This window comes from Dasypus novemcinctus, chromosome 17 (genome assembly GCF_030445035.2).
Source record: "Dasypus novemcinctus isolate mDasNov1 chromosome 17, mDasNov1.1.hap2, whole genome shotgun sequence".
NCBI lineage: Eukaryota > Metazoa > Chordata > Mammalia > Cingulata > Dasypodidae > Dasypus > Dasypus novemcinctus.
In genome coordinates this window covers 14,760,849-14,787,947 of record NC_080689.1, presented here as the reverse complement: position 1 = coordinate 14,787,947, position 27,099 = coordinate 14,760,849, and the positions used below count along the sequence as shown (strand labels likewise).

The 27,099-nt window shown below is 43.6% G+C and overlaps 1 protein-coding gene across 2 annotated transcripts in view; it reads right to left on the bottom strand.

The window, feature by feature from the left end:
• Positions 1–21,939, bottom strand: part of LIMS1 (LIM zinc finger domain containing 1) — a 157,168-nt gene extending 135,229 nt beyond the window's left edge. For both annotated transcript variants that reach the window (XM_058278310.2, XM_058278311.2), the window contains exon 1: positions 21,745–21,939. In XM_058278310.2, coding sequence (XP_058134293.1) covers positions 21,745–21,776 — 32 coding nt within the window. In that variant the 5' untranslated portion in view covers positions 21,777–21,939. The remainder of the gene's footprint in view (positions 1–21,744) is intronic.
• Between the last annotated feature and the right edge of the window lie 5,160 nt (positions 21,940–27,099).

Sequence of the window (27,099 nt, the reverse complement as noted above, 5' to 3'; positions counted from 1 at the left end):
ACAAACAAAATCTTCAGAAGTATAAGACCCAGACACATTTTTAAAAAGTTTTTCTCCCCACCCCAGTCACCCTTACCTAGTGAACCCTTTATCTTCTGTTTTAACCAAAATATCTTCCTTTTTGTGATTTATTCTTAAAACTTCTAGATTTAAAAAGTACTTCTCATTCTAGAAACTTGATATTTGTTTCAATTTTATTTTAGGGTTTACAAGTAACATTAAGTATTATCTATCTGGAATTTCTTCTGATGTATGTATGTATATATGATGATAATGTATAAAGCAATAAGCTGGGTTTTTCCCCCAACTGACAAAAATGGTCCCACCACCATTAACTGAATAATTTGCCTCTTTCCCACTGCAAAACCTACTTTATCAAATATAGTTCACATTATGAGATCTATCTCTATCTAAACGTTGTTTCAGTGATCTGCCTAATCTTACGCCAGAGGCACACTCTTTAACTTTTGCCCGTGATATGTTTAACTAGCTAATATGACTAACGTCTTTCCCCTCATCACTATTCTTCCTTTCAATAGTTATCATTTTGCTATTCTTGCCCATTTCTTCAAAGAAATTTCTGGATAATTTCCAAAAGAAATCTACTTGGAATTTTGATTAATTATACTGAAGCTATATACTAATATGGGAAGTTCAGAAGAAAAAAAGAAATCATCTAAAAGATTTAACAAAGTCATATGGAAGCTTCACTTATCCAGAATGCAGCATCTTCCCATGTCAAATAATTGTTTCTGTGCTGACTCCTGAGGAAGAAAAGAAATATTGTGCTTTCACAATATTATTGTAATTATGCATAAGTGAAATAACCTCTCAAGTCTAATTTAATGCCAACTGGAAGGTACATTATTAGCATCTACCCACATATTTTGTGGCAATATTTGGAAAAATATACTTCATTAAACCGAACAGAGAGAAACATATGTACCAAATAAAATGTACTGCATCATTATTTATTCATTCAACAAATATTTATTGAAAGTCTACTATGTGCCATGCACTGCCATATGAGTGTGGGATATATCAGTGATTGAAACACAGTTGTTAAAGCTAAAGCATAAAATGCAAAGCATAGAGTAGCATTAAGAAAATGCTACACTCCAAGAAGACAACTTCTCAACGAAATGTAGGTAAAAAATTCAGTCTCATATTCTGACTTTCATATCAGTTGCTCAGCTCCTCTCCCAGATAGCCAGATGTTCCCTCAAGCAAAAGATTTTCTCCTGGAAAACATGACTGATCCTGCCTGAGCTAAAGAAAAACTCATTTCTAAGGAGCTTCCGAGCCCTGGATCCTTGGGTTCTCACGACCCTCTAAGTCACTCTTGTTTAATACAGCTTCACATTCCAGAACCTATCACCACAACTTCCTTCCGGGAAAACATTCCAAATGAACAAGCACATGAAAAGAAAGAGGTGTGGATTCTGTTTTCCTTTAAAAATCAAAGGGTTCAAGTTTGGAAAAAATTCTTTTTTAAGTCTGATCTTAGGATCCCAAAGTGACCCTGGGGGGTGGGTGGGGGGAAAAAAAAGACCTGCAAAATTCTGAGAAATCAGTGGAACTTTCTTGTCTTTTGTCAAATTCAGATGAGAGCTAAGCATTAAAATTAAGCATAACTTTCTATATTTCACCAGCACTCTTTGTCATCATCAATTATACTCCTAAAGGGAAAACACCTAACAAGTACTAGAAAACCCAAGGTCTAAAATAAAGCAGCTTTCATGTAACACGCAAGTATTCGTAGGAAAGCATTCCATTACAAAATATCAAGAAACTGCCTTAAACAGACATCTGCAGATGTTTCATGCTTTGCACATATCTGGCAAATGCCCAAAAGACAAAAATGTTCTCATTTCCTGCAGTGGGTTAACCAGCAAAAAAGAACAGCTCATTAAGTTCAGAAACACCGTTAAATTAGTTCAGAAATCAGCCCTATCCCACCTCAAAGTCTAAGTTAAAGTTATATAACTTTATTCTGGTCTAGTTAACAAACCCAGTAAGATAGAACATATCCTTTAAGTTCTTAATTTTTTTTTATTTTTTAAAAAAGATTTATTTATTTATTTTTCACCCCACCCCCACCCCGGTTGTCTGTTCTCTGTGTCTATTTGCTGCGTCTACTTTGTCCACTTCTGTTGTTGTCAGCGGCACAGGAATCTGTGTTTCTTTTTGTTGCATCATCTTGCTGTGTTAGCTCTCCGTGTGTGTGGTGCTATTCTTGGGCAGGCTGTACTTTCTTTCGTGCTGGGCAGCTCTCCTTATGGGGCGCACTCCTTGTGCACGGGGCTCCCCTACGCGGGGGACACCCTGTGGCAGGGCACTCCTTGAGCGCATCAGCACTGAGCATGGGCCAGCTCCACATGGGTCAAGGAGGCCTGGGGTTTGATCCGCGGACCTCCCATGTGGTAGACGGACGCCCTAACCACTGGGCCAAGTCTGCCGCCCCCTTTAAGTTTTTTAAATATGTCTTTTCATCACTATCCTCAATCCTGTAAGCTTATTCATCTGAAATGGGCCAAGTGCTAACCGAACATTCCAGAGGCTGCAGGGTTAGTAACAAAGACTTTACTTTGTTGGTCTCATTTTTTTAAAAAGAGAAAATTAGTCTCTAGTCATGTTTACAAAGGTTTCATGGCTATTATAAAAATATCACTACCCACGTTCCTAAAACAATAGGCTGCTCAACTGGCAGACAAATGACTCCATTTCAAGATTCTAAAAAAGACTTGTATATTCCCTAAAACATGCTTCACTGTCACAAAGTCTACGTTGTAGCCCCCAAAAAGAACTATTGTGACAGCAATTCATTAACACCCAGAGAACCACTATATTCTAATGCAGGCAATGTCCTTAGTCTATGAATTTGGACATCCCCACAACACTCTCTAAATTTGTTTTTCACTAAAATTTCTCATTAAAAAAACAGAGACATTTAACCCAAGTCTGAGGAACCAGTTAAATTTTAACCTACAATTACAAGCCTTAACTTCTAAGGCATCTGAAGAGCAAATCTAAGCTGGATAGAATGGACAAGTCAAAGTGCCAAAGGATCCTTCTGGCTAATTATGGGCACGGGTACCACTATTTTTATCTCTTCTTGCATTTACCTCAGTGAGTCTGGAACTGGGAGAACTACTAAGGAAGATGGCAGCCACTTCAAGGCAGCAACCGGCAAGCTAATCTGCACTGGGGAGTTTCTTGCCATCCAATACTAAGGGTTTAAAAAAGAAGGAAATCGTCAACCTCATGAAATTCCACCTCTGCCCTACCCTGTCTTTTGGTGGTAAAATATAGAACACTGACAATCCCCAAAGAAGTCCTGCTTAGAAATCCAATACCCTGGAATATGACTTGGCCATTTCCTAGAAACTTAAAAGTTCAAATATACTATCATGAAACGTGGAAGAACATCAAGCCTGTGAAATCAGAAACTCTAATTGCTACTCTGTAATCCAAAGAGTAAGGGGAAAAGTTGACTCAAAATTTATATTAAATTTAACTTCAAAGCATGACTCTACCTCATGGAGTCCACTGTTCTTTTTTTTAGGAGGCACCAGGGATTGAATCCAGGACCTCGTACATGGAAAACAGACGCTCAACCAACTGAGCTACGCTCACTCCCCTACTGTCTTTTTTTAAGTACAAATCACCCTTTTCAATTTCTCAGCCATAGACTAACATCGCACCAACACAATTACAGACAGGAAGGTAACTAATGAAAAGGAGAAATTGTAATTCAAACACAAACATCACTAAGCTTTATTTTCCATTTTTAAAAAGCAGGACATCATTAACACCCAAATGATGGGCTTATTAAAAGCCTCCATAACCAACTTACTTTCCTGTTTAGAGATTATGCTCCTTTCATATGTCAATGAACAGATTTCAAACTCTACATGATACTTAACATGGAACTATTAGTACTGCTGCCTAAAAAAAGGGCCCAAATTAGAGTCGTTTGCTAAGAAATGCAAAGTTAGGTCTGTTGGTTCAGCTATAAATTACACACGCACTGACTACATTCTTCGATGGCCTGGCAATCCGCCAATGAACAGCGAGCACGACATGTGAGTAGGAAGCTATCCATTACTCTGCAGGGTTTCCAGGAAATAGCAGATGTCACCAAAACCGGAGGGTCTCATAATACAAGAGCAACATCCACTCTACAGAGAAGGGAGGCAGGCTGAGAAGAGGAAAAAAAAATCACTGGTCTAAGTTAGAAAACGTACAATTTCAATTCCAACTGAAGTACTTTGCAAAGCATTCAAACGTAAAGTATTATCCAGGTACCACAGACCGTTACTTTTTTGGAGCACAGATCTATAAAAGTTATATACAGTAAGACAATGCAACACATTGTTGAGCAGGAGACTGGACAGGATTATATGATACAAAACATAAAACTTATTTGTAATTTGTAAAACTGTACCACTGGTTTACCAAATAGTCAATGGGGAGGAAGCTTCTCTTCTTGGAAGCATTCTAGCTAAGAAATGACAGACGTAGTATATCGCCATTTTGAAATCCCTAATGAATTAATGATCAAGAGGGCAATTCAACAAAATACTGTCACATGCTAAACTGACCTGTTCCCTGTTTTTTTGTAGGGCCTGGGACCTAAGAATGGTTCTTAGATTTTCAGATTAAGGAACAGAATAATAGCAAACACAAAGAACACTTGATATGCTGGGCATTGCTCTAAGTGTTTTACACAGAACAACCTGTGGAACCCTGATGAAGATTTGTTCTGTATTAAAGATAAGGCACGACTTGCTCCAATAAAGGGTCAGGCACCCCAAGTGGAAAAACCATTCTCCCTGGAGTCAGTTTACTAGAATTCAAGCTCCAACTCCTCTTTATGTCAACTTTCTACCCTGAGTACATCTTTTAAATTTTCAAGTCTCTAATTCTTAATGTGAAAATAAGGAGATTAATATTTTTCCTCTATAGCATTCATTTACTTTACGTAATATGTACCAGCATTGTTGCTTGATCTTGGAACATAGGTGAATGGGGTAAAATCATTTCCCTAAAAGAACTGAGTCTAAAGGAAGATACAAGAAAATAACCTCATATGTGACATGTTTTATACTATAATAGCTACTGACTATTAGCGGAGTGGAGAGAAAGGAATGTGCAATATTTATCTGGGGTGAGCAAGAAGGGAAGGTCTTCTCTGACACCATGGTGGGCTTGGGGGAATGCATTACTGGCCAGTAGGGGTGAAAATATTGTTCCCTATCGGTCTTTTTTTTTTTTAGAATTATTTCTCCCCACCTTTCCACCCCCTCCCCCCATTATCTGCTCTCTGTGTCCATTTGCTGTGTGTTCTTCTGTGTCCACTTGCATTCTCAGCAGCACCAGGAATCTGTTTCTCCTTTTGTTGCATCATCTTGCTGCATCAGCTCTCTGTGTGTGCGGCGCCACTCCTGGGCAGGCTGCACTTTTTTCATGCTGGGCACCTCTCCTTATGGGGTGCACTCCCTGTATGTGGAGCTCCCCTACATGGGGACACCCCTGAGTGGCACGGTACTCCTTGTGCACATCAGCACTGCGCGTGGGTCAGCTCACCACACGGGTCAGGAGGCCCTGGGTTTGAACCCTGGACCTCCCATATGGTAGGAAGACGCTCCATCAGTTGAGCCAAATCTGCTTCCCCCATTTGTCTTTGACGGCACCTCAATAGGGGTGTTAGGGCTTATCGTTACAGCCTGGTGAAGTTGGAGTTCTAGGCACCCCAGCTGGCACGGTGCGAGGGGGCCAGTTTTCTCTCTGGTGTTTGGTTGAAGTAGAGCAGTTTCATTGTCTAAAGTCTTCTGTCTTGGTTGAGCAGGCTTTCATTGGAATTTTCTGTCTTCACCCGTCGGTATTTCTACATTGCCAGAATCTTCAGCTGTAAGACTGAGAAACAGGAGGTAAAAAGAAAATTTCCTCATCCCCCTGTTATTTATCAGGTCCCCTAGACCTTAGCCAGGCTGCCTTTTTCTCACCTTTCAGAGTCTCCTACGTTTTTTTTTTTTTAAAGATTTATTTTTTATTTATTTCTTTCCCCTTACTGCCCCCGCCCAAGTTGTCTGCTCTGTGTCCATTCACTGCATGTTCTTCTGTGATCACTTCCATCCTTATTGGCGGCACCAGGAATCTGTGTTTCCTTTTGTTGCTTCATCTTGCTGTGTCAGTTCTCCGTGTGTGCGGTGCCATTCCTGGGCAGGCTGCACTTTCTTTCGCACTGGGCGGCTCTCCTTACGGGGCGCACTTCTTGTGCTAGGGTTCCCCTACGCGGGGGTCACCCCTGTGTGGCATGGCACTCCTTGCGCGCATCAGCACTGCGTATGGGCCAGCTCCACACGGGTCAAGAAGGCCCGGGGTTTGAACTGCAGACCTCCCATGTGGTAGGCGAATGCCCTATCCATTGGGCCAAGTTCATTTCCCTTCCTATGCTTTCTTTATATAAAATGTTCAGCAATTATTAGTTGTACTAAAATCATAGAAGGAATAGGTAGGAATATGAAAATATACTTCTCCTACATCTTCCCCTGCTTCTTACATTTTCGAATCTTGGGGGTGGGAAATCAAACTAGTACCAATATTTTGTGACTTGCGAAAATTATATGAAATTCAAATTTCAGTGTCCATAAGCAAAATTTTATTGAAACACCAACATGCTCTTTCATTCACATATTATCTACGGCTGCTTTTGTGCTACAATAGCAGAGCTGAATAACTGTGACAGAGAGCATAAAAAGACACAACCTGTGATGATGTAACTCCTGATGGAAGAATCCAAACACCATGTATTATGTAGTCTTGGGGGGGGGGGGAGTGTGTTTGAATTAGAGATTTAAAAGCTGACCAGGAAACAGATTTGACCACTGGCTGGCAGTAACAGGGGTGGGCAATACTTTGAGAAGTTTGTAGTGGGAGGTGCTGGCCCTCAGGGCAAGAAACTTTCAAGAGGCCACCAGCCAGAGTAAGCCACCAGAGGGAAGGCAGGACAAGAGGGAAACTCTCCCGGGGGAGGGAAGAAAGGAATGGAAGGGATATTTACGTGTCTAAGTGATGGCACACAGTCAGCCTGAAGTAGAGCCTCTGGACTAGAGAGCTCCAAGGGGCTGAAGCAAAATGGGGCTTACAAGTGTAGGGTTTTACCTTATTAGCACAGAACAGATGTTGGGCTAGTTTCAAGGGGTATGCAAAGCAGATTAACCATAATGGCCAAAAATTTTTCAGCTGTTGCAAAACAATTAGAGATATAAGAATTTGAGTTTGGTGCAGGCAGGTTTTTCTAAGGAACCCATGCTGCTGTGAAGAAGAAAATAGCACAAAGGACCACTACAGAGAAGCCAATTTTAGCTCAGTTGTATGGGAGGAAATTAGAATCTGAATCTTATCAAACCTCTAGATCAGTAGTTCTACAAGGAGATCTAAGAAGTAAAAACTATTTTCAAAATAGCATTAAGATATTGTTTACCTTTTTCACTCTCATTCTCTCACGATAATACAGTGTTTTTCAGAAACTACAGGACACATAATACTGCAACAGAATGAACACCAGCTATCTTCTATTAAGACATTAAAGAGATATGGGGAAAAAAAAGTGAATCTTTTCACTAAATATTTTTTGTTCTGCAAAATAATTACAAAATATGTTATTTATGTTAGCATACAAAAAGTTTATTAAATTTCAAAAGAGCAAATTTTAATAAGCTCTTTAGGGTCCTCAATATTTTTTAAGAGTATAAACATTTGAGAACTGCTGCTTTAGATCTACTACCAATTTACAGGAAACAAAGGAATATGTTAAACTATACTCTGAAGAGGTATCTACCAATCCAAGCTGTAGAAAAGTCTTCAAGCTGATCCAGGCAACAAAAGAATTGCAAGAGGAAAAAAAGATGGAAGGGGTACTGTTTTGGTTTGCAAAGGCTGCCTGTACAAAAATACCAGATATGGGTTGGCTTTTATAATGGGAAATTTATTAGGGAAAAAGCTTACCATTTCAAAGCTGTGAGTCCAAATCAAGGCATTATCAGAGATGCTTTCTCACAAAAAGGTTGGCTGCCAGTCGGATCCTGGGCTTCTGTCACATGGCGAGGCAAAATGGTGACACTCCATCTGGGTCTCTGCCTTTTCCTCAAGCTGCTTTCTCCCTGAGCTCAAGTGCATGGCAGGACTCCTCTCTTCAGCTCTGAGCTGCTCCGTGGGCCTAGCCTCTTGGGGCTTCTTTGCCCTTTTGTGACTGCAGGCATCCTCTCTCTCACGTGGCACAATCAAAATGGTGGTTTCCTTTCTCTGTGTGTTTCTGCTTTCACTTCTCAGTTTATATACAATCCAGCAAGAGGGCAGAGAACCAACCTGGGTCACACCTCACTGATACAGTCCAATCAAAAGTCCTAAAGCCATCTAATCAAAGGTCCTTTAACTGAATTTAATGCAATCAAAGGGCCCTATGCCCACAGGAATGGATTAGTTTTAAATACATGATCTATCCTGGGATTCACAAAAAAACTTCACACTATCCTAAGTATATTCAGTGGATGCACACTGATTTGGAAAATACGTCCCAGTACTTGAAATTATCACTTTAGCATATACAAGCACAAAGGGTTAAAAATGAGAATAACAGAAGTCTGTGTGTTGCACACAGGTACAAAGTCACTGAATTTAAGCAAAGAATTGAACCTTACCCAATGTGTACTCCCAGAGGGTCAAGAATGGAAGAGACTATTAAGGGTAGAAACAGTCAGAAAGTCATCTTCAAGACAGTTTAAACTGGGTCTTGAAGTGTAAGATCTGGGAGACAGGAAGGAAGGGTAATCCTAGTGAAGAGGAACAAGAACCATGGTCAGAAAGAAAGACTGCAGTATGCTGGGCAGTAAGATGATATAAGCCAAAGAGAAGTGGGGAATAAAACTGTTTAGTTCGGTTGGAGACTGCTTAAGAGGTCTTAAAATCTAGGAAAAGTAAGGACCTGTGACCTCTTCTCAAACAGCGAAGGGAAGAGACGCAGTGCACTGAGAGTAGAGGCTCGGCGGGCAGACAGTCTGAAATCCAGCTCTAGCACGAATGGTGTGACCTTGGTGAGTTCTTAACATCTTGACCTCAGTTTACTCATCTGTAAAGTGGATACAAATAGCCTACTTCATAATGTGGCTGTGAAGGTAGGATGTATTAAATAAAACACTGCCTTTCAAGTACCTATGTCCAAGTAGGTAATTAATAAAAGGTAGTTATTACAAAAGTTTTTTTTAAAAAGTGGACTGGCAGAGAAATGAAATAAACTAAACAGGAATGACTAAACAGTATCTGAATTTCTTACCAGTGTTCAGTGGATGATGCGTCTCTGCCACTGGTATCTAATACAGGGCAGTGTAAAATTAAACCAAAGGTGAAAGCTATCTTGTCTTATGCAGAGTTTAGCAAGTTTATTCAAACAATGTCACAGACACTAAGCAGAGCCAGCCCTCAACTTTTCAATTCACTAACAAATGAGGGGATAAAAGGAGAAATAAAGTCCACTTAATTCCCATGTTTTTCTTTGGACATTTAACAAAGTTGATTAAGACATTCCTTTACCTTCCAGAGACTACTACTTGGCAGAAATTTTAGACATGTATACAAATAACTATAATACTGAACAGAAATTGGTTAACTACCAAAAAAGAAGTCAAAGTACTTTCAGTGAAAGGTAAAGCTCTGAAACCCTAACTCCCTGGCACGTCGTGGGGGTTCAAAAAGTGTTCCAGGAATTCATTCTTTCATGAGAGCAGTGGCAAACTGTGCCCCAGCTGCTGAGGACACACTGAAGATGATTTTTCTAGACCAAGAGAAAGCAAAGGCCCTGAGGTGGAAAAGCACCCACTGCTTTCAGAAGATGGCAAGAGGGATAGTTTCATGAAACAGAACCCAAGGGAAGAGTATGACAAGTCTATAAAGATGAGAAGGGGCCAGATCACAAACAGCCTGACATTCCAGACTCTAGAGTTTGAACCTTATTTGACAGGCAATAAAAAGCTCTTAATTTTTTTTTGTAAAGAAGGGTAACATGGCCAGAGAGGTGCTTTGGAGAAATCTGGAACGCATATGATTGATAGAACAGTTAAACTGAAAGATTCTCAAGGGCAGGGACCCTATCTTTTTCACATTTGAATCTCCCCAGCTGCACCTGCACTGTACCTTGCATCGGAATGGAAGCCGGGCAACAGGAAGGAATCTCACGACTGTGCCACGTTGGGACAGTGGACATGGGTGGGCGAGAAGACCTAGGGGGAGGAAGAATTACAGGCACCCACACATGGCTAGGAATTCCATGTCCCCAGGAGCACATTTCAAAGGAATCTACCTGAAAAAGAGTAACATCCAGGATGCTTGTAATAGAACAATTCTGGGGCAATACTTAAGAATTCATTCAGATATTTCCAGAGTAACTATGTTAATGGAGTTCAGATATACCAGGCAAGGTCTTGGTCCTCAAGGCATTTACAATAGAGTTGGAAAGATAAAATATCTATAACAAAGTATAACAGTACAATTTGAATAAAGTGACAGAGCAAGCTCATGTAGTACAACAGTGGGGTTGCCACACTACGTTTGAAGTTTGGGTTATCTTCCTAACTCAGCTATTAAATCATTCTGTGGCCTTGAATAAGCTATTTTACCTCTCTAGGTAAATTCTCTTGTACAAAATAAAGGAATCATTCAGTGGGCTAGTGTGGTGGATCCACTAAAGTATTTTGTGGATTAGCTTAGTGGATTCCAACTTTCTCACTTATGAAGCCATATTTTTAAATGCTAATTTCTTAGATCTCCACATTACTGTAACTGGCTTTTTAGAATATACCACAATTACTACAACGCCTTTAAAGTATCTGTACTTTACTAACATTTAAATGAAAAACAGAAATACATATGTGCACATACATTATTTATTCCACCTAAAACATTTAATATGTGCATGGATTTTCTAGCCACTTGCAATAACCCTATAGTACAACAGGACACTTGATTTACATTCTCTAAAGATTTTCCCAGCATTAATACTGTTTTATGTTCATTTGAAAGATACTGCTGGAGTTTTGAAAGATACTGCTGGAGTGAAATGACTTTAGCAAGAAGGAAGTAAGAAAAAAAGGATGGATTCAAGAGAAAACTCTAAGAAACTTGATAAGAAAGTAGATTCAGGGAGTGAAGGAGAAAGTGAATACAGAGTAAAGGGGAGGAAAAAAACAAAAGTGCCAGTTCCTTTAACAGACATGATGAAGTCAGAGAATATGCAATTTGGGGGGTAAGAACCAGGGGATAGGAAAAAAACAGTATGAACAACTATAGTTACCTGTAGCAGTTTGATATGGTTATGAATTCTAAAAATAGATACTGAATTATGTTTGTAATCTGGTCTGAACCTGGGCATTATTGAGTTATGATTAGGGTTTTGATTGGGCCACATCATTAGGGTGCTGAGTCCTTACCCCTTAGTGGGTGGGGACTCACAGATAAAAGGCATGGCAAAGGACAGAGTGGAGGGTTTTTGATGTTGGAGTCTGATGCTGAAGCCTTAAGCTGGAGCCCCAGGAAGTCAGCACACAGAGGAAAGAGAAGCAGGCCCCTGGAAGGAAGGAGCCCAGGAAGCCTGAACCCTCCCAGACGTTGGCAGCCATCTTGCTCCAACATGTGGAAATAGACTTTGGCGAGGGAAGCAACTTATGCTTTATGGCCTGGTATCTGTAAGATCCTACCCCAAATAAATGCCCTTTATAAAAACCAACCAATTTCTGGTATTTTGCATCAGCACCCCTTTAGCTGACTAATACATTACCATTAAACTGAGCATCTCTTATGTTCCTGGCATGATGTTAAATACCTTAAAAATACAGGTACACAGAGCAGGTGTAGTTCAGTGGTTGAGCACCTGCTTCACATGTACAAGGTCCCAGGTTCAACCCCCAGTATTTCCTAAAAAAAACTGTTAAAAATATAGGAACATGGTTTAAAAATCAAAACAGTACAGAAAAAGGTATACACTGAATACTTTCATTTTCATCCTAGAATCCTAACCTCCTACACTCTCTCTCTCTAGTGGCAATTCCATTTGTATCCCTTTCAGAAATGTTTATATTTGCCTTCATATTTAATTCTTACAAAACTCTCTGATAGGTGGCATCACTTTATAAATTAAGAAACTGAGTCTTTAAAAAGTTTATTGGGCTGAGATCACAGGGCCCTAAGTAGATAGAACTGGGAGTAGAGTGTGGGCCCAACCACCCACATACATACCCGTCTCCTGAAGAAACACTGGCACAGTGGTTCCAAGACATAAGATTTTGTAGTGACAAAAAACTGGAACCCAAATGTCTATCAATCAAGGTCTGGTTATATAGATCATAGTACATTTATATGGAGAAATATTATACAGTCATTAAAAGTAATGTTAAAAAATATAAGGTAGATCCAGATATGCTAACTTATCAGAAAACATCTAAAATACCTTGTTAAATTAAAAAGCAATGAGAAGTAGGAATTCAGCAAGATGGCAGCAGAGTAAGCAGCTCCTAGAATCAGCTCCTGCCACAGGACAGTTAGCACACACCCAGAGCTCTCTGGAGCTAGGTGAAGCACTGTTTGGGGGCTCCAGGAGACCAGAAGAGCATCCTGCAATGTCCTTGAAGGAATGGAAGGAGGAGGCTGCCCATCTGCAGAGAAGACTCACAAGTAGAGGCTTCACGCCGCAGAGGCCGGTGCCCATCCTCCACTGGAGGCACAAGCCGCCTGGGGAGCTGTTCCGCGGCTGGAATTAGAAGTTCCACTTCCCCAAAACTGCGGAGGAAGAGACAGCTGGACACCAATTTCAGCTACTGATGAGTAAATTTAGCAGGCTAAAGTATGATCCTGAGAACTGCAAAGGTTTGAGCCTGTCCAAGTAGAAAGAGGCGGGGAGCCGCCATCTTAACTCCGCTCCTGGTACAAGGGGAAGCAGGGCAGACTGAGGATCCCAGTGTTGGTGAACCGGCTTCTTTCCATCCAGGTCAGACTCAGGTCTAGCCTAAGACCCAGTGCCACCTCCAACAGGGAGGAAGCTGCGGGGACCTGAGCGAGACTCTACGGGAAATTGTCAGCCAAGCCACGGAGGCCGGTGATTGTCCTGCTCTGGTGGTACAAGACACTCCAGGAGCTGCTCTGTGATGGGAATTGGAAGCTCCATTTCCCGGAAACAGGGGAGGAGGAGACGGTTGGCTGCCGATTTCAGCTACTGATTGGCAGACTTAGATGGCTAAGGAATGACCCTAGGAACAGCCGGGGTGTGATTTGTCCAGGTCCGAAAGAGGCCGGTGGCCACCATTTTGACCCCACCCCCAGCCTGACAGGAGCTGGCCTGACCAGATATCACAGTGACTGTAGGAACCGGTTTCTTTCACTCAGATCAGCCTGCAGCCCTAGCCTAGGCCTCAGTCCCACCTCTGGCAGGGAGGAGGCTGGCTAGATTTGCATCAATCTATCCAGGTAACTGAGGGTACCTCTGGCTGGCACAAACTGAATAATCAGAAGTCTACTGAGGCAACTGCGGTCATCTTGGACCTGCACTCCACAGATTGCTGCCCACACCTGCAGCTCCATCTACTCCCCAGGCAGGAGAGAGGGGGGCATGAAGCTTCATCAGTCTCTCTGGGCAACTACAGTCTAGGCCTGCAAGACTTGGATTATTCCACACAACTGAGACCCTGTCCCTACCTCTGGGAAAGGAGAAAGTTTGGAGAAGCTTCATAGGTCCCTGGGGCAATGAGGGTAGCCTGAGCCTCCATAGTTTATAGAACAATTACAACCTTCACTCCTACTGTACAACCAGCAAGGGAGAAAGGGCAGGAAGCCTTAAACTAAAAAGAAAAACTGCACCCAGAATAAATACTCTAGTAAGCCAGATGACGACACCAACCAAAAATTACAATCCACACCAAGAAACAGGAAGATATGGCCCAGTTAAAGGGACAGGATAAGCCTCCAGATGACATAAAGGAGTTGAGACAACTAATCATAGATGTTCAAACAAATCTCCTTAATAAGTTCAATGAGATGGCTAAAGAGATTAAGGATATTAAGAAGACACTGGGTGAGCACAAAGAATTTGAAAGCATACATAGAAAAATAGCAGATCTTATGGGAATGAAAGGCACAATAAATGATATTAAAAACACATTGGAATCATATAATAGCAAATTTGAGGAGGCAGAAGAAAGGATTGTGAGCTTGAAGAAATGGTCTCTGAAAGTGAACATACAAAAGAATAGATGAAGTAAAGAATGGAAAAAATTGAACAAGTTCTCAGGGAAGTAAACATCAGCAAGAGACACACAAACATATGCATCATGGATGTCCCAGAAGAAAAAGAGAAGGGAAAAGGGGCAGAAGGAATATTTGAAGAAATAATGGCAGAAAATTTCCCAATCCTATTGAAGGACATAGATATCCATGTCCAAGAAGCACAATGTACTTCCATTCCAAAAAATCTGAATAGACCAACTCTGAGATACATAGTAATCAGAATGTCAAATGCCAAAGACAAAGAGAGAATTCTGAGAACAGCAAGAGAAAAGCAATGCTAACATATAAGGAATCCCAGTAAGATCAAGTGCTGACTTCTCACCAGGAATCACCGAGGCAAGACAACAGTGGTCTGATATAGTTAAGATACTACAAGATAAAAACTTCCAGCCAAGAATTTTATATCCAGCAAGACTGTCTTTCAGAAATGAGGTCAAAATTAGAATATTCACAGAAAACAGAAACTGAGAGAATTTCTAAGCATCAGCCCAGATTTTCAGGATATACAAAAGGGTGTGCTAGAGCCTGAAAAGAAAAGACAGGAGAGAGAGGCCTGAAAGAGAGTCTAGAAATGAAGATTATATCAATAAAACCAGAAGTGTCAAAAAAGGGATCAAAATAAAATATGACAGATAAAACTCAAGTAGTCAGGAATAAACTTAACCAATGATGTAAACTTAACCAATGATGTGTTTTACATTGCAACCCAATGTTTCCCCGAAGGTAAACCCCTGCTAAAGGCTCCTCTCTGATGTTCTCAAACATTTGAGGTGACCTTCCCCCTGGTCCGTGGAATGGCAGTGTGGTGGGGGGTCGTGGGGACCCAGGTTCCTTGGGAAATGGGATATTCAGCCACTCAGGCTTGAAAGCCCTGGGAGAGAAAGTGGGGAGTGCCAGCACGGAATAAAGGCCCTGGGGTGCCACTCCCCATGTGCCGTTTAGTACCCCCATCACCCTGTTCTCACCTGGTACCAGCGCTGGCTCTGGCCGGGGCCTGGACACACCTGCACCTTCTGCACATAGACAGTGTAACTGAGCCCCTCCTCCAGCTGCTCACCCACCACCTGCACGGAGCTCTGCAAACACAGTGCCCGGCAGGTGGGACAAGAGGGTCAGCGAGTGACCTGCTCTAATCCACAGGGGAACCTGAATTTCATCAGGGCCAGGAGCTAGATCAAGCCCAGAGGGTGTCTGCCTCCCCTGCAGCCCCACTGGAGAGGAGAAGACAGCTTCAGGGCCCAGGATTCACACTGGTCCACATGGGAGCCACCCCAAGATTCACCTGGGAGGTGACAGGAAGGACCCCCTGGGCTCCCATTCCTGATGGCCTGCTGCTTCCCAGGGTGGGCCCTGTTCACCCGTCCCCCACATGGGGAGGTGGATGGGATGCAGGGTTGCCGAGGCAGGAACTCACTAGTAGCACGTACTGGACTAGCAGGCTTCGGGCCACCCCATGTTGCCTTTGGGGACCTCCTGGCCGATGCCCTGGGGCTTCGTGGCTGAGGCCTGAGCCAATGTCGAAAGCCACAGAAAGGGGACTCATTCCTGCTTTGGTCGAGGGTGGAGCCTCGGGATCTGCCAACACAGCAGGAAAACATGCTGCTCTCTCAAGCATCTCCTGCCAAGTGAGCTGGGAAGGGGCTGCCTCTGGAATCTGGGTGCCTGGTTACCAGGGTTCCAAGTTCTGTTGGGTCTGTCACCAAGAAGTGAGGTCACCTCCTTAGGTCCCCTTCCCTGGGCCCCCTCAGCAGTAAGAACTCCAGGAAAGTCCCTCTGCCTGGTTGTCTGTCTATCCCCCTCACCTAGATCATCTTGTTAACTGGCCTGTGTGCAGCTCAGGCCCCAGCTAGGAGGAGACGCAGCTGGGTGCAGACCTGGCTCCCTCTTCAGTATTGTGACGCCTGAGTAGTCACTGGGGCCTCCCCAGTCTCCTGCCCAACACTGTGGGAATCATTCTAGCATCTGCTTTCTGGGGACAATATCGAGTCAATGTGGGGTGAACACTACACGCCCCATAGTCTTGTGTCCACATGGATCTAATACACAGACATAGACATGGCATACACAGGAAGGTGATGGAGGTTAAGATCAAATATAACTCAAAACAGCACAGGGTAGGCCTGTGTGAGCTCTGGAAACCCAGCCCCTCCCAGCATTTCTCTAAAATTTTCTCAGCCCTTGCCCTCTACCTTGCATCAGCTGCATCCTCACTTGGATTTCTGTTACATTGCAGGGTGGCTTCTAGGAACAAACAGGGCTATAGGCTTCCACAAGAGAAGCTGCTCTCTCCCCCAAGCCATTGAACACTCTACTTGGTCCAAATTAGGTCACATTCTTACCCCTAAAACTATCACTGTGGCATGGGAATGTCATTGCCAATTGTCTTAGCTGTGGGTGGTGGTAACAATGTTACCAGATTTTGTCTAGGTTCTCCACTATGCTGCAGAAATGAATTTCAAGAGCACCCTGGGTGAGTTAGGCCAGTAATTTATTCAGGTTGGGAGGTACAAGAAATGGGAGAAAATAAAAGGTCAGAAGTCCCAGGTACAGAGAAAGTGGCTGAAAAGTGATAAAGAAGGCTGATTTATAGACTACAATTCCCCATTATAGGTTATAAATGCCCAAATTTTACTTGCATGGCCACATGGCAGAGGAAAAATGGTGAGAATGGTGTGCAGAGGGCAGGACAGGGGTCCATGGACAAGAGAGCACATGAGAGAGACCTGCCTTTTGAATTGTTCATTATTTCACACCTTGGGTGGAACTCTACTTTAATGCTAGGAGCTAACAAAAAGGAGTCTGGAAAACACTTTTCCCAGTCTTTGCAGATTGACCTGTGGAAGTGCTCTCCTTCAGGTCTTAGCCAAATCTGTTTAAAGAACAGCTCTGAGCCGAAGCATAGGGGCCTCCCTAATCCTTTGTGAACATGCTCTTGTCTTAGGCATGCACCGGTGGCCTTAGGAAATCCCCCTGCGGGCTTTCCAAATAGTCGTTCTTCCCTAGGAAACAGTTTCTTCAAGTTCCAAACACAGCTGTACTGTCCTACTGCCAGCAATCCTTGCCCCAGGCAGCATAACTTGACTGCTTTCCCATGGTGTTCTGTAGGAGCAAATTCTGGGATGGAGAGTCCCTCAGGCCACCACCAGACAGACTGAGCATGATCATTACTCTGTACCTTCCAGAAATGGGGTCAGGGGTCCACACTGGGAGCACACGCTGGCTCCATGCTGAGCCAGTGATTGCTGGGCGAGGAGAGCACCATGAGATCCTACCTCCTTTAAGTAGTCTTTTTCTTGAATAATCACTCACCCTGTTACTGATGTCCTCTAACTGTTTCCTGGAACTTCTAGAAAGATGTTTCTGCTAGTTCTCGGCTGTTCAAAGCTACTGTGGGGATGCAAAGTCTTGAAGCGTCGTCTTAGTCTAGCATCTTTTTTTTTTTAAGATTTATTTATTTCTCTCCCCTCCCCGCCCCGTTGTCTGTTCTCTGTGTCTATTTACTGCGTCTTCTTTGTGTGCTTCTGTTGTTGTCAGTGGCACAGCAATCTGTGTCTCTTTTTGTCGTGTCATCTTGTTGCGTCAGCTTTCTGTGTGGGTGGCGCCATTCCTGGGCAGGCTGCACTTTCTTTCGCACTGAGCGGCTCTCCTTACGGGGCACACTCCTTGTGTACGGGGCTCCCCTACACAGGGACACCCCTGTGTGGCAGGGCACTCCTTGCGCGCATCAGCACTGCACATGGGCCAGCTCCACATGGGTCAAGAAAGCCCCGGGTTTGAACCGCGAACCTCCCATGTGGTAGACGGATGCCATAACCACTGGGCCAAGTCCGCTTCCCTCATTCCAGCATCTTGATCCGAGAAAGGATGCCAGTTTCACTATTAAAAGCCCTTGATGAAAAAAGGGTACAACGCCTCCAGAAAAGTATGCCAGTTTCTTAAAAAACTAAACATGTAATTACCACACGACCCTGGCAAATGTACACTGTTGGGCACTTAGCTCAGAGAAATGAACTTATGTTCACATAAAAAACGTATGTGACTGTTCACAGCAGCTTTATTTCCTAACAGGCACAAACTGTCAACAGTCCTAATATCCTTCAAAGATGAAAGTCATAACAAACTATGGCACATCCACCTCACAGAATTATTACTCAAAAATAAAAAGGAACAAGCATTTCTGAAATGACCAAATTTTATAAATGGAGGACAGGGTAGTAGTTGTCGGGAGTTGAGGAGGGGAGGTGGTGGAAGCATAGCGGTGAGTGTGGCTGTAAGACTGCGGCATGAAGACCCGTGAGAGAGCACTGTTCTGTATCTTGACTGTAGTGGTAGATACATGCACCCACACATGTGATAAAGCTGCAGAGAACTGAACACACACACGCACAGGCGACAAGTATAACTGGGGATATCTGAATAAGACTGAATTGTATCTGATATCAGGGATACTGTACTACAGTTTTGCAAGATATCATTGGACAAAGGATACACTGGATATTTCTGTATTATCTGTTACAAGTGCATGTAAACCTACAATTACTTCAAATTAAAGTTTCAAATAAAAATGTTCCTGATGAAGCAGTACAAATTACTGCCTTTATTAAATCTTTACACTTGACTCTTTTTGTTACTTGTGATAAAATGGGAAGTATGCATAAAGCAGTTGCGCTGCATACCAAAGGAAGATGGTTGTTTTAATGTAAAGCATGTCTGTGACTGAGTGATGAGCTGAATTAGATGCTTTTTTCATGAAATACCATCTCAGTGAACCAATATTTCCAAATGAAAAGCATATGTTACAATATTATGCATGGTAAGAGATCCATTCAAAATGCAAAACCAATGTTTTGGTTTTTTTTAAAGATTTATTTCATTTATTTCTCTCCCCTTCCCTCTCCCGTTGTCCACTCTCTATGTCCATTTGCTGTGTGTTTTTCTGTGTCCGCTTGCATTTTTGAAGGAATCTGTGTCTCTTTTTGGTGCATCATCTTGCTGTGTCAGCTCTCCGTGTGTGCAGCACCACTCCTAGACAGGCCGTGCTTTTTTTCACGCAGGGCGGATCTCCTTGCGGGGTGTACTCTTTGTGCATGGGGCACCCCTACGTGGCACGGCACTCCTTGCATGCAGCAGCACTGCGTGTGGGCCAGCTCACCACATGGGCCAGGAGGCCCTGGGTACTGAATCTTGGACCTCCTATATGGCAGGTGGATGCTCGATCAGTTGAGCCACGTCTGCTTCCCAAACCAATGGCTTTTAATCTAAAAGGGTACAAAAAATTTATCGGGGAGTGGGTGTAGCTTAGTAGTTGAGCATCTGCTTCCCATGTACATTGTCCAGGGTTCAATCCCCAGTACCTCCTTAAAAAAAAAAAGTTTATTGAGATGGATTCAGATTCCACATCAAAACTAACATTTAAGACAATACCATTTATCCCATTATGGGATAATATCAGAAAGTACCCACAACTATCTGGAAAAGCTATTAAAATACTCTTGTTTTCCAACTACATATCTTTTCTCCATATAATTCAATCAAAACAACATATAACAAGAATGAATGCAAAGTAGATAAGAAGATATCTTCAACTAAATCAGACATTTAAGAGATTTACAAAATGTATAAAAATGCCACTCGGTGTTTGTGTTGGAAAATACTATTTTTCATAAAAATGTATTGTAGGTTAATATGTCATAGATTTGGTATTTTGAATTAAATGTTTTTAAAATATCTCAGTTCTAATTTCTAATACAGTAAATATCTATAGACAACCATCATTAACAAAAAAGTCCTTTAGCATCCTCTATTTTTTTTTAAAGATTTATTTATTTATTTAATCCCCCGCCCTCCCTCCCGACCCCCAGTTGTCTGTTCTCTGTGTCTATTTGCTGCATCTTGTTTCTTTGCCCGCTTCTGTTGTCGTCAGCCAGGAGAAGTGTGGGCGGCGCCATTCCTGGGCAGGCTGCGCTTTCTTTCACGCTGGGCAGCGCTCCTTACGGGCACGCTCCTTGCGTGTGGGGCTCCCCTACGCGGGGGACACCCCTGCGTGGCAGGGCACTCCTTGCACGCATCAGCACTGCGCATGGGCCAGCTCCACACGGGTCAAGGAGGCCCGGGGTTTGAACCGCGGACCTCCCAAGTGGTAGACGGATGCCCTAACCACTGGGCCAAGTCCGCTTCCCAGCATCCTCTAATTTTTAAGAGTGCAAAGGGATCCTGAAAGCAAAACGTTTTGAGAACCACTGGTCTTAATTAGACTCCAACTACTGGAATATAATTTATTTATTCAATAAAGATTTGTTGTTAGGTACTTCACTAAGCACTGTGCCAGTATCTGCCCTCAAGGCGCTCATAATGGATAATACGGTTCAATAATGGCAGTTAGAAAGATATGCTTTAAGTGTTTTTTCTAGAGAACCTGTTATCCTGACATATAATTTAGAAATACTGTAGTTTAGCTCGAAATTACTATTCTAATAATGTACCAATTATAAAATACAAAGAAATATGGTTAAGTTTCTTGCTGGAAATAACACCGATTGGAGAAATGCTTTGGCCACTTCCCAGCAACGTAATTTTTTAAAAGCTTATTTTTAATCTTTCGCTCCCTGCTCAAGACAGAATTAGAATGTAACTGCATTTAACTTTCTAGAAAAACGAATCTTATTTAAAATAGACACACACACTAAGCACAGAGGAACCACATTCACCAAGAGAGCAGCACAATATCTCTTTAATTCGCAAGCCAGCTCCACGGCTTCAAACGTGCCTACAGATTACTACAGCGTGGACTGGGAGGGACCGGCCAGCACCCGAGCGCGGCCGTCCAGGCTGCGTTTGCCCGAGGTGAACTCCCCGCCGGGGTGCGGGGCGTGTGAGCCCCGCAGAGGGAGGCGGCTGGAGAACTTCCTCACAAGTGCGGGAGTCCACTCTGGTCCTCGGCAGGAAGAGGACTTGGCCCTCTCCTCTCCCCACCGCGCGCGGGGCGCCGAGGTGCCGGGACCTGAGCCGAGCGGGCCGCGGACTGCGCTCCCCGCGCCCGCTTCCCGGGGACTCGAGGCCCGCGGCCCGGTCCCAGCGGCCTCGCGACCGCGGCGCCGGCCTGCCCGCGCCCACCCGCGCCCCGCGCCCTCCACTGCCGAGGCTGGAGGCCGCCACGGTGCCGCCCCTGCCCGCGGACACTGGCCGGCTCGCCACGGCGCCGAGGCCCTCCGCGCCGGCCCCCCTTCCTGGAAGACGACCCGAAAGGTCCCGAGGCGAGCGCGGCAGCCCCGGCCCGGGCGACCGCGCCAGGGGCTCCCGCAGCGGCCGCGCCGCCCCCGGCCTCCGGCCCCGCCCCGCCGCAGGGCCCGGGCGACGTGGCGGCGGCGGCGTCCCGCGCCGCGGCCGATGAATGGGGAGGACCCGGGTCCTTACCTGTTGGTCATTCCCGCCGCGAGGCCCAGCATCTCTGCGCAGCTGCGGGCCCGCCGCGCCCGCCCGCGCCTCCGCCTGCTCCCCGCTCCCGGCGGCCGCTCCCACTTGGTCCTCTCGGCGTCCGCTCTGCGGGCCGGCGGGCGCGTGGGCAGCGGGGCGGCCGGGCTGAGCCGTCCCGGAGCCGGGCCAGTTCCCAGAAGCAGGAAGCAGAGGCGGGGAGCGGGGCGGGCGGCGGCTCCCTCCGCGGCGGGCCAATGGCGCGGCCGGCTGCGCGCTGCGCCCCGGCGGGGCGGCCGCGCAGGGAGACCCCGCCCCGAGACCCCGCCCCCGGGCTCGCCCCGCGCCGCCGCGGGCCGCTCCAGCCGGCGCGCCCGAGCCGCCCAGGCCCCGGGACTTTCAGCCCCAGCAGGCCCCACTCGGGGCCGGGGCCGGCGGGGAGAAAGGCCCGGCGAGGGAGCCGAGCACTCCTCGGGGCCACCGGGCGGGCCGCGGCTCCCGGCCTCTCTCCCGACGTGCGTCCTTAGGGCTGGCGGCTCCCGCCCCCCGGGTGAGGGCGCCGGAGGGCCCGGGCGGAGATGGCCGGCCTCCTCCTTCAGCAGGCCCACCTGGCTCTGGCAGCAGGATTTATTGGAGCAAGGTGTGAGGATGCACCCTTTACTCGTGATGGGTGCTAAGGAGACAGTGTGAGAAGGTGGGGTCAGGCAAGCCAAAGGAGAGATCACCAGGAGGAGAAGGAGGGACCTCGCACATTTTAAGTGTGCTCACCTAGGAATTTGACTTTACCTATCGGTTGTGAGCTAGGAAAAGTTAACCTTTGAGAGGCTGTGATCTTGGCTCTGCATCGTTTTCTTCCTTGCTTACCCTGCCCTCAGCCTCTTCCTCAATTCACTCTCCCAATACCTGAAATCTGAAAACGATCGGACATAGTGACTCAAGGCTTTTTACCCTGGATATGAATGACTTTGTAACTATACTTACTTTCTAGTTTGTAGAATGAGAAGTCCTGTGTCCTGTCTAGGCATGTAGGGTTCTGTAACCCAACTCCTGAAGGGCACCGAGTCGGGTTAGCTGCCAGACCAGAAGATGCAGGTAGCACAGTGTTAGAACATGAACTCATGCATTGGCACTTAGGGACAGGAGAGTCTCTCTCGCGGCAGTGATCCAGAAAACGAAGTTAGTGCAAAAAGAGGCGGGAAAATGAGGGGCAATATATAGGGTGTCAGAACAAAGACATTTCATAACAGTTTCTGCTAGGGTCACAGGAAGCACATAAATGAGGTCTGGTGATGTCATTGTAGGAAGGAATTGTACAGCCTGGAAAAAATTACAGTCTACCATACCATCTGTACATTGTTTCCCTGTGAGGTTTGTTACATTTTAACTTGTGTCCTGAGGCATGCTTACAGAGGGCTGAGTTTTCCCTTAGGGAGAGGACCCACAGGAGGGAAAATTGAATCCCTTTGACATACTTTTATCAAAATAATCCTAAGCAGAGCATATATTTAAATGTAAAAAATTAAGCTATGAACATACTAGAAGAAAATATGGGTCAAAAAGATTTAAGTTTGGAATGGGGAGAGCTTTTCCAAACAGGATATAAACTCCAGAGACCATAAAATTAAATATTGGTAAATGTGGCCAGTTAGAAATCTGTAATTTCTGCAAAGAAATATGATAAATGGCAAACTGAGAACAATACTTACAATATGTAGGATGAAAAAGTCCTAATTTCCTTATTAGAAAATGAATCAGAAAAAGTCCAACAACTCAAGAAAAATAGAAAAGGGACACAGCTTTCCACAGAAAAAGGAAATACAAATGTCTTTTTAAAGCACTAAAGATATTCATTATCATAAATAAAGTACCATTTGCACATAGAAGACAAAGATAAAAAGTTTAAAAATGGACTGTTTTTGTAACCAAGAGTTAGGAATTAGCAAATGCTTATGATTACTGAAACACTATGTAGATGCCTTTTTACTTTCTAGTATAGTGTAGAAAAGCCAAAATTAAATACATGAAGTTATTGAAATTTGCTTAACTAGAATCCAAACGGCTTAATCTCTGATAATATACAATCACAACATAAAAGAAAGTCTATAACTGTAAGCAGAAGAGTCCCATCCGTCAGTCATGTGGGATTGAAGCCCCCTCTCAATTAAGAGATGGAATGGGCATCACCATCCCAGGGTCCTCAGGATTGGGGAATAAAATATGGACTAGAGTAGAATTTCTGCTATAGAATTATTGTGATTCTAGCAATGGAAGAAATTATATCATTGATGTGGAGACAGTGGCCACTGAAGTTGCTGAAGGCAGGGAGAGGGAAAAAGAGGTGTAATATGGGGACATTTTCGGGACTTGGTGTCCTGAATGATATTGTAGGGACAGATGCAGGACATTATATACCCTGCCATAACCCACTGAATGGACTGGGAGAGAGTGTAAACAATGTAAACTATAATCCATGCGGTGTAGCAGTGCTCTAAAATGTATTCATCCAATTGCAATTGTACCACACTAATGAAAGAAGTTGATGTGGGAAATGTGGGGATGTGGGGAGTGGGGCATATGGGAATCCCCTTTTTTAAATGTAACATTTTGTGTGATCTATATATCTTTTAAAAATAAATGAAAAATATATTTAAAAAATAAGCCACAGCAATCCAAGGCTCCATTAAACTATCAATCCCCTCCTTGGCCCTCCCACTGTGGACCGTAATCTTGCAGGCAGACAATAAAAATAGGACATGCATTAAAAAACAAAACAAAACAAAAAAAAAAAACCCACAAACTATATAACCTTTATCCTGTGATTGTACTAACCTTGTGATTCATCTTTATTTTGTACCTACCCCCATCCAGTTTTACAACTTTGAAGTCTTATCACTAAACAGCCCCTTAATATTTATTAATGAAGGAACCTGAGCCAGCCCCACGCCAGTTACTCACTAGCATAAACCTGCCCATACTATAAAACTATCAGAATTACTGCAGTTCAGGGAGAAAGATTTTAGGCAATTTAGCCATCTGAACTCCTTTCTATGTGCTGGCAATAAACTTTTTCTCTTTGAAAGCCAGATGCCTCAGAAATTGATCATTAAGGAAGCATGTCTGGCAGTGAACTCCGCTTTTGTTCAGCATCATTTTGGTGGGTATATAGGGAAAGAGATACTATGATTCACTGTTGATGGGAATATACAGCCATTCAAATTTTGTGAAGGGCAAGCTGGTACAATCATAATGTAAAATTCAGCTCCCCTTTGACTCAGGAAATCCACATTTTGAAATTTATCTTACAGATGTATTCTCACATGTATACAAAGATGTACAAATTTTTTGTTTTTCATACATGGTAAGTTGGTGCTCAATCACTGAGCTATATCCACTCCTCGTACAAGTTTTTAAAGATCCCTTTAAAGATTTCATTTATAAATATTAAGTGAGGGGTGAAATAAAGCAAGATAAGCTATACACACACTCACCTGCTTGTAGGTGCAGAAATATCTGGAAAGATAAAAATATACAAGAAACTGGGAAGTGGATTTGGCTCAGTGGATAGAGCGTCTGCCTACCACATGGGAGGTCCAGGGTTCAAACCCAGGGCCTCCTGACCCATGTGGTGAGCTGGCCCATGTACAGCGCTGATATATGCAAGGAGTGCTGTGCCACGCAGGGGTGTTCCCCATGTAGGGGAGCCCCACATGCAAGAAGTGGACCCCGTAAGGAGAGCCGCCCTGTGCAAAAAAAGTGCAGCCTGCCCAGGAGTGGCACCACACAGAGGGTGACGCAGCAAGATGACGCAACAAAAGGAGACACAGATTCCCGGTGTCAATGACAAGAATAAAAGCAATCACAGAACACACAGCGAATGGACACAGAGAGCAAACAACTGGGGGCAGGGGGAGGGGGGATGGAGGAAGGGGAGAGAAAAAATAAATATAAAAAAATATAGAAGAAACTGATAACAGAAGTTTAATCTGTAGATGTTAGGGATTAGAAGTGACTGGGGAACATGCACATAATCTATATTTCCTTAATTATTATACATTCATTAAAAATTCAGTTACAAGAGAATGTAATAATACAAGAAAATATTTATGCAATATGGTTAATTGTATAAGTTTAAAATTTTATAAAGTGTATGATTTATAGCTAGGTTAAATACCACAATATGAACAGCAGTTGCATTTCACTTGGGTAAATGTGTGATATCTTCATTTCTCTATTTTCGGAAAACTATTAATTTTTAGAGAAATAGTCAACTCTCCAAATTTCAGACTTAATCGTACTTTCAAAAATCTTTCATTGCTCAACAACTTTCATTTCCAAAATTATTTCTGAATAAGCAGTTATTTTCTGCATGTGAAACCAAACTCCAGCCCCCCACTTTTTTTAAAGATGAAGTGAAAGATTAACTTTGGGTGCCACCACCTTACTTGGTCTGATTGTTACGTTTGTATTTTATAAAGCATATTTCTTTTCAGTGGCTTTCTCCTTCAACCTGCTGTAGTCTGTGATCAGTTTATCTTGCTGTCAGTTCAGGACACTTGGCCAAAAAAAGGTTGATACATCTTGGTTTCTAACTGGTGGCTTTAAAGCAATAGTGCACTATTATTAAAGCCATTCTCTCTGTGGAATGTGCTATCCGGGTACCCAGATTCAGTGGCTGACCAACGTATATCACAAAGAAGACAGAAAAAATGTTGCCTTTTTGTCTTGGGTGCTGATTTGAATTTCTTGCTTAACTTTCTAGCTTCTCTGTATGAAAGCATAGCTATCCCCAAGATTGTTTCATTACATTTAAAAAAAATTTGTTGTTAGAGAAGCTGTAGGTTTATGAAAGTATCACAAAGAAAATAGTTACCTTATACACGCTCTCACACAATTTTCCGTTAACACTTTGCATTAATATGGTACTTTCGTTTTAATGATTAAACAATATAATAATTGTACTATTAACAATAGTCCATAGTTTAGATTAGGGTTCACTGTATTGTACAGTCTTTTTTTTACATTTTAGTAACAAATATACAACCTACTTTCCCTTTTAGCCACAATCATATAATTCAGTGCATTAATTATATTCACAATGTTGCGCCATCACCATCCATTATTACCTAAATTCTTCTATCACCCCAAACAGAAGCTCTGTACCAATAAGCATTAACTCCCTTTTCTCTCCCCCCCACCCTCGCCACTGGTAAACTGTCTTCTACTTTTGACTTTATGAATTTACTTACACATTCTAATTATTTCATATCAGAGAGCTTATACAATATTTGTCCTTTTTTCTTTGTAGATCCCCCCCAAGATGGCTCCCTTGTCTTTCTGCTCAGTCTCTGCTCATTGTGT